Genomic DNA, 17,435 nt, shown 5'->3' with positions numbered 1-17,435 from the left:
GAATTCTCTCACCTTCCTGTGCTTCTGACTGTACCCAGTGCTTGTATAAATAAATAAATCTTTTTAAAAATAAATACCATTTACAATAACACTCAATGTTGTATCTCTACTCCTGACTTCTCTCTGGAATTCTAGACCCATATATCTAAGTGTCTACTGATATCACTTACAATTCAAAACAGAATTCTTGAATTTTACCACCACTTCTACTGCCACCCATCCAGTGAACAGCCTCACCATTTACTGAGCTGCTCAAGTCAAAGGAGTCACCTTTCATAACTCTCTGTCCCATACCTCCAACATCCAGTTGTTGGGGGTCCTACCAATGCACCTCCAAAACAAATCTGGAATCCCTCCACTTGCCCCCATCTTCATTACTTGTTACAGAGACATCTCCATAAAGGCGGAAGTTACCATGTTCCCTGCCCCTCATAATGGTAGATGGAACTGAGCACCCAGTTGAAGTTATATAACACAAAGGCGGGTGGGCTGAGGGAAAAGAAAAATAAAGGAAGAAGAAAGAAGAGCTGTGGTTCCTATAGTCCAGCTTACACCCTTGTGCTTCTGGAAGGAGACATGGAAGAAGACCATACATGGAGGAGAGGCACTATGGAGACACTCGGAAGAAGCACGTGGGTGAGAGACAATGGGGAGCCTGACAATGGCAGCCATTATCTTGATTGGTACTTTGATTTTGCTCCTTTCATTCCAGACATGCCTGGTCCCTTTGGCTCCCCTCTTATGGTTCCCCACCAGAAGGGGCCCAAGAATTAGAGAGTGCTAGAACAAATCAGATCATGTCACCCTCAACTTCAAACTCTTCCATGGGTGCTTGCCTACTAATCTGCTTCTTTTATGTTTCTTGACTATTTTTTACTAGAATATAAGATTCAAGAGAGCAAAGATTTTATTTGTTGAGAATATGAAAGAGTAACCAGTGAAGATTATGTAATCAATAAATGTTGAAGTAGTGAATAGATGAACCCCCTCTGATTCCAATTCCCATAATAAAGAAAAGGTGATTCTTATATGTGAAGGAGTTGCTAATAAAGGAACATCACTTTTTGGGAAACAGAAGCAGCCACAGTGGTAGGGGACTGCAGGACCCAGAAAACCAGCAAGTATAAAACTACAATATTTATCAGCACGGAAGACTGTTCAAAGGCTTTTACTGAAAATATCAGAGACTTTTTCACAACAAACATACAAAATATACATTTCCCAAAATAAAATTCGGGCAAGTGGGCCAGATGGATTATGGACGGATTGGAGCACACTGCTGCAGTCTCCCCACGTTTAGCTATAAATATTGATATCCCCCTTTAAGTAAACGGTTCTGCTTGATGTTCCAGGTGAAAGAACCCCTTGGAAGGAAGAAAGCTATCCAGCTGCCTCTCTTTGAAAGAGTGGAAATTAATACCAGACTGCCCAGAAATACTGAATGCTTAGGAATTTGAATCAGAACAGAGGCCATGATAAAAGTGAGGACTCAAACCAGCTAAATGGGCAGTAACAAAGCTCTCCAAACAGATGCACCGGAGATGGCACTCCCCCAAAGGCCCATGTCTTCTCAGCCCCCCAGAGTTTGGCATCCTTTCCTTCCACATGTGACATCAGAAGAATGAGCACTTAGGTCTGAACTAGGGGCCATCATCTTGCCGCAGTCCTTAATGGGAAATCTTTCTTCAGCATAAAAAGGCTGTCCAAACGCAGACCACAGAGTACCTAGTTTTATTGATGAAATGCACAAACTCATTTGCAACCAGAGACTAAATGACTCAAACTTCTTTAAGAAAGGTAATATCACATAGGGATTGAGTGCAAAGTGATATGTCTAGCCTAACTTTTTTTTTTTTAAGATTTATTTATTTATACAAGAACTGGGGTACAGGCCAGATAAGCGGGAGGGTGAGAGGATTCACCAGAGACAGCGGGGAACAGAACAGGCAGACTCACCAAATACACTGCTGAGGGGAGCAGCAGGCGAGACAGGAGAGGTCTGCCGCGCCATGTGGGATTCTCACCGGCTGGCCAGGATCGAACCAGCACTGCAGAGGCTGCGGACAGCTTCACAGTGTGGCGCTCAACCCACTGCACCACCAGGGGAGGCCCTGTATAGCCTAACTTTTTAAAGCTCCAAATTTTCTGATGGGTGAATAAGATAATCTGAATTTATACTCAGCGAGCTAACATCATGAAGACAGGGTCGTGGCTTTAGTCACCTCTGTATCCCCACAGTGCTCAAATATCTAGTAGGCAAACGAAAAGGGTTTGCTATTAACTAAATCTCACCTCCACCATTTCCTTTAGCTTCTCCTGAATGCATCCTCTCCCTCTCTCCTCCACTCCCTCTTCCTCCCTCCTTTTCTCTCCCTCCCTCTCTTCCCTCTTTTCCTCTCTCTCTCTCTCCCCCCACCCCTCTTTCTCTCTCTCTCTCTTCCATAAGTAGCCTCACCTTAACCCTAACCCACAAGCACAGAGCTTCAGCATCGGTCAAGCATCCAAGTTTCAAATCCAGGCAACAACAATTGCTAAGAGCCAGGCTAAGACAAAAAGCAGGAACTGTGAGACAAAAACAGCCATAGCTTCAAGTGTCAGATAGTCACTTACTATTCTGTGATCTTAGGAATATTAAAGCCCTCTGAACCTCAACCTTTCTTTTTTGTTTTTAATAGAGGCATGTTTTATTTATTTGTTTGTTTGTTTATACATGCACTGGGTACAGTCAGAAGCGCGGGAGGGTGAGAGAATTCACCAGAGCCAGAGCAGGGAGCAGAGCAGGCAGAAGGACCGAAGTACACTGCTGAGGGGAGCAGTGGATGTGGCAGGAGAGGTCTGCGCGCCATGTGGGACCCTCCTCCGGTGGCCGGGGGCAGCCGGGGATCGAACCGGCGCTGCAGAGGCTGTGGGCAGCTTCGCAACCCAGCGCTCAACTGCCGCGCCACCGGGGAGGCCCTGAACCTCAACCTTTCTTATCTGTAAAATGGGGATAATGATGGTAGCTTCTCATAGGGCTTTTATGAGGAATAAGTGAAATATATGTTGGTAAAATACTTAATACAGTGTCTAATGTGTGAAAAGACCTGATACAGGTCCTCAGCTCCTCATTCAGAAACCTGACATGGAGCTCTGGAATCAGACCTTTCTCTTAAACTGGTTGTTTTAGTTTGCTAAGGCTGCTGCAACAAATGATCACAAATGTGGTAGCTCAAAACAACCCAAATGTGGCATCCCAAGTTCTTAGGTCAGAGACTGAAAGTAGAGCTCCCAAGGCTAAAATGAAGGGCAAGTAGCCCATGCTCCTTTCTGGAGACTCTAAGGAGAAGTCATTCTGTATCTTTTCCAGACTTTAGAGGTGGCTGTATTCCTTAGCACGTGGCCCCCTCCATCTTTAAAGGCAGCAAGGGTGACTTGGGTCATTGTCACATCTGTCTTGGTCTCTCTTGCCTCCCTCATTCACATTTACAAACCCTGTGATTACACTGGGCTCACCTGGATAATCTCCCAATCATAAAATCACATGACTAGCTACCACAATTCCACTTGTTACCATAACCCCCCCTTTGCCATATAAGGTAACATATTCACCAGTTCCAAGAACTAGAATGTAGCCTTTGGGGGGATGAGTGTGGGCGAAGGACATTGCTTTACCTATCACACTGGCAGCAAACCCTTACCTGGCAGTAAAACATGACTTGAACTATTGATATGATTAGCTATAATCTTTAGTTCTCCATGTATGAAATGTGAATAATCACACATTAGATCAGAGGATGCAGCCCCAGACACCTTATGACTGCCAGTTACTATGCTCTGTGCTATGCAACATACCCTATACCTGAATTACACTCCTAAAATTCAAAAACTTGTGAATTCCAAAATACACCTGACCCCAGGGGTTTTAGGAAAAGACTATGAACTTATATTCATATTATGATAGCAATTATCATCATCATTATCATCCTCTCTGAAAGACAGAGGAAACACTTACTACTTGACATGGTTCTTAGATATTCACAAAGCCAGCCTCAAAAAACCTGGACTCAGACCATTCCTCAGTCAATACTGATCATATTTTCTTCCTGTGTACTCTTGGGCAAGAAGTAATTAATCTCTAACAGCCTCCCTTTCCTCACCACACAGGGTGGAGAGGATGAGAGAGCCCACTCTATGGGCATGGGGATTAAATTATATGAATCACATAAACCCCTTTGCACTGGATCTGGCACATAGTTCTCATTCAATAAATGGTCTTATGATTGCCAGTTACTATGCTCTTCTTGGGAATGTCTGCATGCCTGACATCTATGGATTTCCTTCAGAGATTTGGTAAAAAAAATCTCCTTCAGAGATTTATTCACTGAAAGAAAGAGGCTCTGGGACTGTCACTTAATTTTGCCAGCATTTTCACCCACTCCATGGCATGGCAATGATGATAATAAAGAGCCAATTTCTGGCTCTAAGCTGCCAAGGCCTTCGCACCACTTGGGCTTTGTTAATGTCAATGTTCTGCTTCTGCCCAAGTTGCTGACAGTGACTCACCAGCCTCCCGTGCCCTGAAGGGACAGCCCCTTGAGGACTCTCCCATTGCTTCCATGGTGCTTCTGTTTCATTAATCTCCAGGCCCTAATTTGGTTTCCCAAGTAAACTTCTCTGCTGTCACCAAGAGGAATGTTTCATAGGAAGTTGGAGAGTAAGAAGTCAAGGCCAGACACTTGGGAATCAGAGGCACCCACCCCGTCCCTCTCTTTCTTCCTCAGTCAACTCAGAAAGATTAATTGAACAACCACCCATTGCCAAGTACTATGCTATGGATGCAATATGCAGGACAGGGCCCAGTCTTGCCATGCAGAATATACAAATGATACACAAATCATTAATTCATTATAGTTAATTTCACAAACCACTAATTACAAATTGAGGGGAGTGCTAGAAATAATGCAGGGAGCTATAAGACTATTTAAGATGATCTGGGGATTCCAGGAATGCATCCATGAGACAATAACATCTAATCAAGGAACTGCCTGAAGAGCGGTAAAAATTAACCAGCCAAAAAGAGCAAAAAAGTGTGCTGAGGGTGGGGGAGAGGAGCTAAAGCAGTGGGAGGGAAAGAAATGGAAAGACTTGTGAAGGTTCTGAACATCAGAGTTGCCAGAATATGCGGAGGGGAGAGAAGAGAAGACAAGGGGAAGGAGATGGATGAACGATATAACTACAGATGACAGATAGACAGACAGATCAGTGGGCAGATAGACAGATAGGTAGATAAACACAGTATTGGGTTGAATCAAATTGAAGGCAGAAATGTGCCAACTCCAGCAAGGTCAAATCTGACCCCAGTCTATTTTTGTACAGCTCCCCAGCTAAGAATGGTTCTTATATTCTAAAATCGTTGAAAAACAAAAATTGAGGATGTTTAGTGATGTTAAAAATACACGAAATTCAAATATCAGCATCCATAAATAACAATTTATTAAAACACAGTCTCACCTATACATACACATATTGTCTACAGCTTCTTCCAGGCTACAGTGTCAGAGCTGAGTAGCTGCAACAGAGATCAGAGGCCACACAAGCCTAAAAATCATTACTATCTACCTTTTACAGAAAAATTTTTGCCAACCTCAGATCTAGGGAGATAGGCAGAGGTCATGTTACACATATTTTAGGTCAATTAAAGATTTAAGATCTTATTCCAAGAGCAGAGGAACTCATTAACCCATTAAAGAGTTTGATACATGAGAACAACAGAATCCAGGACTAACCTAGGGAGCTTCCAAAATGTGAATACATGAGCCCTACCCACAGAGACTGTGAATTTGTTGGGTTTGCATATGGCTTGGGGATGAGAGACTTTCTGAATTAGCTTGGTTTGCATATGGTCTGGAGATGAGTGCTTGGCTTTTTTAATTAGTTGGGCTTACATATGGCCTGGGGGTGGGTATTTGACTTTGTGAAGGTTCCTAGGTGATTCTAACTTGCAGACAAGTTTGGAAACCATGGATACAGTCATATTTGCAATTTTAAATGATCACCCAAACTCAGGGATTCTCTCACTGGGTATACATTGGAATCACCAGGGGGATATTTTCAAACATTGATGTCCAGGTCTACCCAAACCAGATAAATCAGAATTTCTAGAGGTGGGGCCCACACATTGGTATTGTTTTAATTGCCCAGGTGATTTTGATGTGCATCTAGGAGTACTCAGTATTAAGGAGAGATAGGAGTAGACATAAGGAATCATAGTAGGAAACTCTGAGTGGTCCAAATGAAAGATAATAGGGACTTTAGGTTGAGTTGCTGGTGCCAGGAGGAAAAGTGGAGGAATAAGTAGCAGGACTTGGTGATCATCAGCTGGTGAGAGTAGGGCTGTGTGGGAAGTTTCCAAGATGCAAAGCAAATGGGTGCAGACTAACACTATTTATTGGGGTGGGAGACTGGGAAGAGGACCAAATAAGAGAGATAAGAGCATTAGTCTTGTACTAACATAATGTTGAAAAGGAGGAGTCTTCAAGAAGGACTCCAATAGTGGAGTCAGTCACATTAAGGCTAGATTCTAATTATAAAGGGGCTTATTGTTATAATAACAGTATCTCCTTGGGTAACAGGCAATAGCTACAGGGATGTAGAGGAATACACATGGACTTTTGATTCAGATGTTGTTCCTGCCACATACAACTTGTGTTTCATCAGCTTCTTTATCTACAGGATAATTAAAAATTTACTGTCTTGCTCACTTTGGCCAGCTGAGACACTCAATGATAGATGTTTCATAACACCCTTCCAAGGACACTACAAAGATAAAGTGAGATAACATGTGTAAAGTCTCTAGAAATTTATGTAGCACAAAAGGCCCCCTCAAAATGGTAACTTAATCCTGAATGGTTTCCAAAGGATACTGACACCGTGATGTTTTAGGAAACGTCTGAGACCATCCATGGGAAGAAAGAGTGAGGGAAGAAGGAAGAAAACTACAGCAGGTTTAGCAGTTGGGATTGAGCTCAGTTGCACGAAATAGACAATTAGTGGCAACTGTCCATTAATCTGTAAGAATTTAGGCTCCAACAATGCTATGGACTCCCTCATCCAGGACCTTGGCTACCCTTCCAGGACACTGCTCCTCCTTCCTAAGTGTAGCTCTGGTTGTCCATCCTGTTCAAGACAATAGCCAGAACTCTGGCCACCATACTCACATCAGGAGAAGAAGACAGCAGAAACACCAGAGATCTGAGACATCGAACACAATACTTCCACTAAAATCTCTTACCTCAAATGTTAGCTACATGGCTACACCTAGCTGCAGAGACTAGGAAATGTAGTCTTTATTCTGGGTAGCCATATTCCCAGGTAAAACTACTCCCATAACTGAGGAAGGGCAGAATGCGGGATAAACCAGCAGCATCTGCCTCCAGGACAAAGTCTTTTGGACTCTGGCATTTCTACACTCTTGGCATCTGCTGCTCCCCTTCTCTGGAATCCTCGCCTACCTTTTTAGCACCAGTTTAATTCAAGATGCCTTTTAAGACCTAAATCAGGATTTACCTCCTTTATCTGTCCATATCTAAACTTTTTTTTATTTCCTTAAATATACATATACATTAATACACAGCATTTGAATAGGCTGTGTGTGTGTGTGTGTGTGTGTGTGTGTGTGTGTGTAGTCTGGTAACATTGATTTACAGTATTATGTGATTCAGAGGTAAAGGATCACATCTCCTGAGATGCACATCCTCACATCACAGCCACTCAAGGCACCCCTAGTCTTCCACCACAGTCCATGTGTCCTCTCCTCATTGTGTTCTACCCACCCCCATCTTGTAGCCTCAATTCCACAGTCAGTTTCCTAGGGTTTGTTGTTGCTTTGGTTTTATCTGACCCTGTATTCTGTTTCTCTATTCCACATAGAAGTGAAACCAGCCAGTATTTGTTTCTCCTTCTGACTTAGTTCACTCAGGCACAATCCCCTCCAGTTCCATCCACGTTGTCACAAATGACAAGAGTTCATCTTTTTTGTTTACAGCTGAGAAGTATTCCATTGTGTATCCACCCACGCAGTGGTATGACCTTGGACAAATCACTTCCCTCCTCCAGTTCCTCCTACATTGGTGGAAATAAAGGATCACAGGTGACTCCTGGGTGTGGAAAGTGACTGTGAACAATAAGCACTAAACACTATTAGCTGCCAGCATTTCTACCTTGAGGTTTTACATCCTATTAGTCAACATAAGAAAGCAAAGCAGTTTGTAAGCGCTTTCACTTCCTCATAGCAAAGCTAGAAGAGGATCCTATCAACTCTGCCAGCTGAAAATTCCTGTTAGAGCAGAGCCAGGAAGACTTCCTTTGTAGAGGAAGGCAATCCAGAGAAGTCAGAACCTGCAGCCTGCACTGCTGATCACAGCAAAATCAAAGCCAAGAGCAGAACTCAGACCATGGAAGCCAGTGAGTCATAGTACCTGGCGAGGAGGCCAGGCTTCAGCCAGACACCGTCAGAGTGAGGATGACAGCTCTGGCAAGAAAGCCAGATGAGTTCCTGTAACCGTGAGCGACCCGAAGATGACCCTGCTCACACCTGAAGTTGAAAGCGAATGGCTGCTGGACCCATCAAGACAATAGCTGCATCTGCTCAGATGAACCACACGTTTGATGTAAATCTGAAAATGCTTCAGCAGATGGCATCGAGCACTTTGTCCCTTTTATTGTAAAACATAATACATATGCAGGAATCTGCCTGCAATACATAAGGACACATTAACAGTAATCTAAAAAATGAACACTCCTGTATCTGTCACTACAGTGGAGAAACAGACCACTACACCACTTCGGCGTATGCCTCTCTGATCACACCCCCACATACACACCTAGGAGTAATCACTATCCTCATTCTATGGTATTCACTTCCTTTCCTCTATTATATTTCTCTTGTGTATGTCCCTAAACATTAAGTGTTCAAAATACTTGAAGGAATGGAATGTATAAATGAATACTGTGTATGTGTTCTTTTGAATTCTGCTTCTTCCGTGTCCACCATTGTGTTAGTGACTCCAAAGTATTTGAGTGAAATGATATGACATCTGAAATTTTACTTAAAATATTAGCAGGGGGCATCCCTGGTGGCGCAAGGGATTAAGTCTCAGCACTATGAAGCTATCACCAGCCACTGCAGTACGAGTTTGATCCCCAGCTGGCCAGAGAGCTAACCCACATGGCGCAGCAGACCTCTCCCGTCTCACCAGCTGCTCCTCTCAGCAGTGTATTTCAGTCAATTCACCTGTTCTGTTCCCTACTTTGTCTCTGGTGAATTCTCTCACCCCCTCAACCCACATCTCTGGCCTACACTCCAGCTCCTGTATGCATAAATAAATAAATCTTTGAAAAAAATATTAGGAGGAAGGAAGATGTTGCAAAGCACATATTTAATAAACAGGCCACAACTGATTGCTGGTGAAGCTAAGCGATGGGTATACTATGTTCATCATACTATATTCTTGAATTTTAATGTTTCAAATTTTGTTTAATAAGAATTTGTTTAAATTGCTTTGAAAGATTCATTTTTATTATGGCTTGCTCATTTTTATTGCTGTGCAGCTATAGTGCTCTAAGGTCCCAAAACCAGGAGCATCAGAGTCATCCAGGAATTGTTTGAAATGCAAAATATTGGGGGCCACTTACTGAATCAGAAACTCTTACAGTAGGGCAGAGCAATCTAGGTTTTAATAAGCTCTCCAGACAGTTCTTATGCACACTATTGTGTAAATGTACCATAGTTTATTTATTCATGCTTCTACTGATACACATATATATTATTTCAAGTTTGGGTGGGTTTCAAGTCTTGGCTATTATAAATATTCTTTTACAACAGTCTTGGTGATAAGCATCTCCTTGATACATACCTAGCAGTCAAATGAATGATAGGGTCATAGTATATGTTGTTTCAATATATGATAATGGCAAGTCATTATCAAAGTGGCTGACCAACTCACAATCCTACTAATCAAGTATGAAAGCTCTCTTTGCTCTACATTCTTGCCAATATTTTTCAGATATTTTAAATGTTGTCATTCTAGAAGGTTAAACACTTTGAAACTTTCCAAATTCAGATCAAAAAATCACATGATAAGGAACAGAATTTCAGACGTGAAATATTAGTTTCACAAATCTTTTCGTTGGTGGTTTGCAAGGAATGGGCCTGATGCAAGAAAGAATTTGTCATGATGGAGAAACTGGAAAAGGTAGATGTAACTACCAGATAGAATATGGTACAAAATGTCATAGGAGAGTAAGGGAGGCATACAGCAGAAAACTTACAGATGTGCTAGAGTTTGAATCTTGTTCAAAGGAAAATGAAAATGAAGGGTTTTCAGCAGTATATTTATATTATTCTATGTCTATATTTGTATATATTTAAAATATTTCAGACACACACCCATTTCTAGCTATGATAGGGTAGCTTGATACTTCAGACCAATGCTTCTGCTGGAAACCATTAGAACAGCTGGACAGAGCACAAATACATACAAAGAAACACACACCCTTACTTGACGGCATCACGGAGTTGTTGCAACAACCAGGAGACCGTAAGTGAGAGGACAAACTCCTGGAGAAGAGAGAACCACAGAGAGATGAGCCATACCTGAAGCTACTCCCTCCCTTAGGACCATTGCCCAAACTGGATGAGAATTAAGGAGCTAAGGACCCAGGCAGAGTAGCAGTAACTATAGAGAAGCAAAAATACCAGAAGAGCTTTTGACACTATCTTAAGGATAAAAAGACAAAGATTAGAGATTTGAGAGGGCAAGATCCAAGTAAGATACTACAAGCATTAAAAACCAACACTCAGCTGGTATTTTCTAGAAGATACTTGCTGAATTCTGAAGCCCTATGGGGCAGGAAGCTAAGATGCCACAGGAAAGCCACAAAAAGTTTTCAGTAGGCGTTTTAACAACCTCATAGTAGTGAGGAGAAAAAAAGTTGGGTTTTGAACTAGCCAAGAGGAGAAGTCCTTGAGAGCATCTCATGCTCTGAGCTGGAATCCAAGAAAGTTACACCCTAGAAAGAGGCATCAGTCAGTACAGACAGAGCTTTGTCAAAACTGAAACACAGCCTGCAGTCAGCTCAACCCCTAAGTGGATTACAGTCCCCAATATGCCTGGTTAGAGGCTATTTTCTCTGGAGGAAAATAACATTATCGATAACATCTACAATTTTTCATATAAAATATTAAATATATAATCAACATTTACTAGTACCAAGACACAGAGCAAAAGCCCAGAGGAAAAAAAATCACACACACACACACACACACACACACACACACACCAGTGACTCAGGTATTGGGGGTAGCAAAAAAAGAACCACAATACACTTTAAGTTTTAACTACAAAAATTAGATAAAAAGGTGGAGAATTTTGTCAAAATTATAAGCAAATAAAAGGATCAAATGTGGAATTAAGAACTCAATAGATAAGGCTGAACAATGGATTAGACACAGCAAAAGAGATGATTATTAAATTAGAGTAATAGTCAACTATTGGCTGATTTTTCAATAGAAATAATAGATACCTGAAGACAATGGAATAACGTTTTAAAATGCCTAAGTATAGAATTCCATACTCAGAAAAAATATCATTCAAAAATGATGATAAATTTAAGATATTTTCAGACCAGTAAAAAGTAAGAATTTGTCACCAGGAAACCCTCACTGAAAATAAAATAAAAGGCTAATAAAAGTCTTACTGGTCATAAGAAAATGATTTTCGATGAAAGCATGGCAATACTGAAAAAATAAAGAACAGTGGAAAAGGTAAACATGTAAGTAAAAAAGAATAGTGATTACTTAAAATAACAAAATAATATCTAATATATTCTTTAACTATCTGGATTAAAGTGCATGACAACAATTACACAAAAGGTTTAAGGAGGTAAATAGAACTAAAGCACAATAAGGCACCCAGTACTATACTACTACCCAGTACCGTATTCATCCAAAAGAAATCAAAACATGTCCATAGAATGACTTGTGCACAAATAAATAGAAGCACCATTAAATACATAGAAGCATTATTAAATATATGTTAGTATGCTCAATACAGAGACGCACTATTAATAATATCCTGAAATTAGAAACAATTCAAATATTGAGCTACAGGTGAACCAATTAATTATGACATTTATACAATGGAATACTACTCAGTGGGGAAAAAAGGCTAAAAAATGGATGGATAATACAGACACTATCTTGAGCAAAAAAAGCCAGATTACATGATTCCATCTATATGAGATTCTAACCAAGCAAAATAATTTATAATAGTAAAAGTCAAGTATTAGGAACCGGGAAGCAGCAGCATCCTCCAGAGGTTGATGATGTTCCATTTCCTGATCTTGTTACATGGCAGGTTTTACATGGATGGTCCACAAACAGCCATGGAAATTTATCAAGCTCTACACTTATCTATACGTACTTCAAAAATAAGTCTAAAAGTATATTTCAGACATACAGAAAGTGATATAAACAAAATAAAACCATATCCACCATCAAGATTAAAAGACAAAACATTACTAATATAGTTGATACGTTTATTACTCCCTGATTATACCTCCACCACCCTGGCAGAAATAACCAATCTCAGGAATGGTGCTCCCCATTCCTCTGTACTCCTTAGACAAGCTTCCCTTAATAACATATAGAAGTATTTTCCATTTTTCAAACTGTATATAAAAGGCAATTTGATTTATATTTTTATAAGATTGTTTTGAAAGATGAACAAGAGAACTTCCTGTGATGACAAAAATATTCCATATTCATAACCATATCCTGGAATGTTAGTTACATAGGTAATATATACAGCTGCTCAAACTCATCAAATTGCTGTTTTAGTATCTGTGCAGTTCATTATAGGTAAATGTTATCTCAAAATAACTTTTTAAAACAATTTGATCACTCTAGTTTCTTTCTGAGCAATGGGTGGGGGGTGGACAGAAATGAAACTAGGAAGATCTGCTGGAATACTGCAATAGACCTGGTTGGTATCAAACTCATCCATACGCAGGGCAAGGAAGTAGACAGGTTGTAGACCCAGTCCTTTGAGCAGCTGAACTGTGAAGACAAAGAATTGATGAGAGATCAAAAAGGAGTGGAAAGACCTCAAGAAAGTAAGAGGATGGGATAAGAAGGGCAGGTGGTTTGGTCTTTGCTGGGACACAATGTCCTGTTGCTTTGGAAGGCAATCAAAATGGTACAGATGCTGGAAAGATTATTTGGTGGTGGAAAGATAGAGGAGTTCCCACTTAGTGATGGCTACTTTTTCAATGAACCTGAGTCATTATATGAAAAGGGTGGGCTTGGGAGTGCTGAAACTGTGAAAAAGAATGGCATGACATTGCCCTGGGGAGAACTAGAAAAGCATCCCAATATGTTGAAAAGTGGTTAAGAAAAATCAAAGGTTAGGGCCTCCCTGGTGGTGTAAGGGGTTAAGATGCAACATTTGAAGCTATCCACAGCTACTGCAGCACGAGTTCGATCCCCAGCCAGGGAGCTAGCCACATGGTGCAGCAGACCTCTCCTGACTCACCCGCTGCTTCCCTCAGCAGTGTATTTCAGTCGTTCCACCTGTTCTGTTCCCCACTCTGTCTCTGGTGAATCCTCTCACACCCACACCTCTGGCCTGCACCCCAGTTCTTGTATGCATAAATAAATAAATCTTTAAAAAAAAAAGAAAAAGAAAAACCAAAGGTTCCATTCTGGACAGGTTGGATGCCCAACTGATATCCAAAGTCTCACAAAAGCAGGAAAATTGTTACTGGATTAAGCTGCACAAAGCAGAGTGGAATTTATAGTAAGTAGAGGAAATGAGTAAATGAATGAAGATTAATTTTTTTCATATTTTCTTAGCACATTTTTAATCATTGATCAGATTCTACAATGGAACTGAAAAAAAACTTCAGAAATAAGTCAAATTGGAAATCAAATGCATTTTCCTTTTTTATTCTTAGTTCTGTGTGTCCTTGGAATAAAAGCAATGTGTATCTTTCAGTGTTATCAATTTTTTGTTTTTTCTAAGATAAATTTATTTTAGAAGATAAAATAAATTTTAAGCAGAATTCGCCAATGGAAAAATTTTCGTGGGAAATGAAGAGATAGTAGCTCTATCTCTGTATTATCACAATTGGTGACATTCACAAGGATATGGTTAACAAAGAAATAAGACACTCTTGCCAAGAAGGATTAACCTCATGTTTACATTCAAAAGATTCCTGCTGCTGCTAAGTCACACAGGCCCAGAGAGAAGAAAATCTTTAGCTCATGTGCAGGATTCTCAGGGTGGTCCAGGCCAAACCTGAATATGCCCAGAAGAAGAACAGAAACACTGGCTGTCTTTGGAAACAAGTTAGCACACTGTGCTGTTTATCACTCACCAATTATGAAATGAAAAGACAGACTGTAAATGCATTACTTGCAGCACAAATTATTATGTGCTTTATTACACCCAGTTCCATTGAAAAGAAGTCCATTCATGCAAGAAGCACTATTATGGTTGGCTAAGCAGCCAGATTTCTGTGCTTATAATTCATGTATATACTTACTATGTATATCAAGTGTACTCTCTTAGTTCCTGTTGCCACAGCCATATTGTAAATGCATATGTTTCTGTCACTCTTAACTACAGAACTTCAGCTGTCAAGTTTGGAGCTGATATTCTCCAATATGCTGATCATGCTCTACTCTTAAAAATAATTCCTTATTTGCTATCAGAAGCTCCTTCCATAATATACAAAATGGCAGAATTCAGTATTTTAAAAACTAATCTGGATCTTCAACCAAGTGTCACCATGTGATTTTTCCTTGAAAATATCCCCTTTCCTACCCTTCTCTTTATTCATTAATTATAAAGCCTGATCAAGTAGTAACATAGGAGAACATGTTAAGTACCAACAAACATCAAAACCAGTGTTTACAGGGAGGAAAAGAAGGAAAATCTCAGTTTCATGCTAGAACATCCTTTAAGGCACTGTCATTTTCAGCATGGAGACCTCAATTATTTCTCCTGTGCTGAAAGGTCTACACACTTAAAGGTTAGGCAGGTCCACTAAGAAAATAAGCAGGCATTTCTTTGTATCATTAAGCACAACAGGATACCAGTTCTCAGCCAGTTTTAAAACACCAACAGAATTCTGAGTGTGAATATCAAGATTCACTATTTTAGTTTCAAGAGAAGCAGTTAGTTGTCCTAAGGCCAAAGAGCTTTGGGACCATACTTCAAGTTGTCAACTGCATAGTATTTCTAGAGCCAACGACCAGCTCCATTGCAAAATCATCCAGTAAACCTAGAGTCTGAAGAAACCCTGGGGGGTCCTTAGTCCAATCTGACACTTTAGCCAGGAATTTTTTTCTCCAACATCCCTGACAGATGGTCAGCCTCTGCTTCAATTACTCCAGTGGGGGAGTTCTTAAGCGAAAATCCCCAAGGGATATGATGAAAGGCTAGAACCAACCATTCAAACGGGGAGTTAAGGTTCCAGTCAGCAAGTCTGCAGGACACAGACAGCATCGCCAAACAGTGAAACCAGACTTCCAAAAGAATGCCATTCAGAATCTGCAATCATCTTAATATGCAATGTTAAGACATAGAGAGCCTCAATTCTGGGACATCTAGGTCCATTCACTAGCCTGGGTAGTAGCTCCCACAACTGGGGTAGCAAGTGGTTTTTATTTTATTGGTTTCTTAAGGTAAAATGACTTTTTAGGGCTCACAGCAAGGGCTGTTCTTCATCCTGTAAAACCAAGCCAAGGGTCCCACCCCCTGGTGGAACTGCTAATGCTTCAAACACTCTTACTTTGATCTTTAAACCATCACTCCAGGAAACCAGAACATTCCCAGCTCTTCTTTTTAAGGTGTATATGAGCTGTGCTGTAACTGAAGTTATCTGGCTGGTGTCAGGGGCTGATGTGTGGGGCTGATGATTTAAGAGAGGCCCTTTTTTTATCCACGGGGAAGTCTGGCTTAACCTCCCAGGAAAGGCGAGCGCTCAAGCCCTGAGCTACCAGCACATGCCCTGCCAGACCCAGGGAGGAGCGGCCGGACCCTTACCTGTCGATGCTGATCACGCACAGGGTCATGATCGAGGCTGTGCAGCACATGACGTCCATGGCGATGAAGACGTTGCAGAAAAAGTGGCCAAAGATCCACTTGCCGCCGATGAGGTCGGTGACGCTGACGAAGGGCATGACCGCCACGGCCACGGAGAGGTCGGCCAGCGCCAGGGACACGATCAGGTAGTTGGAGGGCTGGCGGAGCTTCTTGACGAAGCACACGGAGATCACCACCAGGCAGTTGCCAGCGATCGTCAGCAGCGTGATGAGCGTCAGGATGGAGCCGATCACAACTTTCTCCACTCTGCCGTAGTTGATCTGCTCCCCGCAGCCCGAGGCATTGTCCGGGGACGCGTCCCAGGTGGGGAGCGGGCTAGCGGTCACCTCGGGAGCCCCGCCCAGCAGGTGAGGCGTCCAGGAGCCCGCCACCGGGTCGGCGCCGTCGGGGCTCAGGTCGGGCAATGCGCGCCCCACCTCCGGCAAGAGAAAAGAGCGGAGGTGCCCGTAGAAGTCCGGGCGGCCGCTGCTGTTAACGTCCATCATCGTGCCTCGGTGCGCCGCTGCCCATGGAGCCGGCGACCCTGCCTCGCGCTGCGGCTGCCGGCCCGGGGGCTTCACTTGGCCGGTTCCGCTCCGCCCGGCCCAGCCATGGGGCGCGCGCCGGCCGCTGGGGGGCGCCCCGGCTCGGCCTCGCCGCCCCGCACGTCCCGGGTTCCCCGGCGCTGCGGACCGGGCGGGAGCGCGGGGGCGCGGGGACGCCCTGCGGGAGGCGCCTCCGGCACCGGCACCGGCCCCGGCTCCGACGCCGCCCGGGGCGCGCGGGCTCGCGAGCGGCGCCCGGCTCGCGGCTCAGCTGGCGGCCCCGCAGCCCGCAGCCCGCGGCAGTGCGCGGCGCGACCCGGAGCGCCCGGCGGCAGCGCAGAAGTTGCGGAGAGCGCCCCGCCCCTCGCGCCCGCCGCCGCCCCCCGCCGCTCCCCTGCGGCAGCCGCGTCCCCGCGCTGCGCCCCTCGGGCGCCCGGGACGGCTCTCGGGCGGGCCGGGCCCGCGCCGCGCCGCGCCTCCCCGCCGGGCTGGGGGCGGCCCCCCTCGCGCCCCCGCACCCCCGACCCGGTAGCCCCGAGGCGTCTCCGCGGCGGGGAGCTCAGGCCCCCCGAGACACCCCGGCCTCCTCACGGTAGCCGCCGAGCCCTGGTGGGGCGCCCCGGGAGCCGGCGGACGCTGCGACTCGCGGCAAAATGAAGAACCTGGAGAGGATTTTTTTTTTTTCCTTCATTAATTAATTTCGAGCACTACACCGCAACAAACAGATACTTCCGTTTCCTATTTTGACCACTTATGGGAGAAA

The 17,435-nt window shown here is 43.3% G+C and overlaps 1 protein-coding gene across 4 annotated transcripts in view; it reads right to left on the bottom strand.

Annotated features, from left to right (window-relative positions):
• Positions 1 to 16,677, bottom strand: part of HTR7 (5-hydroxytryptamine receptor 7) — a 70,480-nt gene extending 53,803 nt beyond the window's left edge. For all 4 annotated transcript variants that reach the window (XM_037496763.2, XM_037496764.2, XM_037496766.2 and 1 more), the window contains exon 1: positions 16,089 to 16,677. In XM_037496763.2, coding sequence (XP_037352660.1) covers positions 16,089 to 16,633 — 545 coding nt within the window. In that variant the 5' untranslated portion in view covers positions 16,634 to 16,677. The remainder of the gene's footprint in view (positions 1 to 16,088) is intronic.
• Positions 16,678 to 17,435: the final 758 nt, after the last annotated feature.

The sequence above is a fragment of the Talpa occidentalis genome, unplaced genomic scaffold, assembly GCF_014898055.3.
Source record: "Talpa occidentalis isolate TD23 unplaced genomic scaffold, MPIMG_talOcc4v2.1 talOcc4.8, whole genome shotgun sequence".
NCBI classification, from domain to species: domain Eukaryota; kingdom Metazoa; phylum Chordata; class Mammalia; order Eulipotyphla; family Talpidae; genus Talpa; species Talpa occidentalis.
Note: the sequence above shows the minus strand (reverse complement) of the source record. Positions and strands in the feature narration are given on the sequence as shown.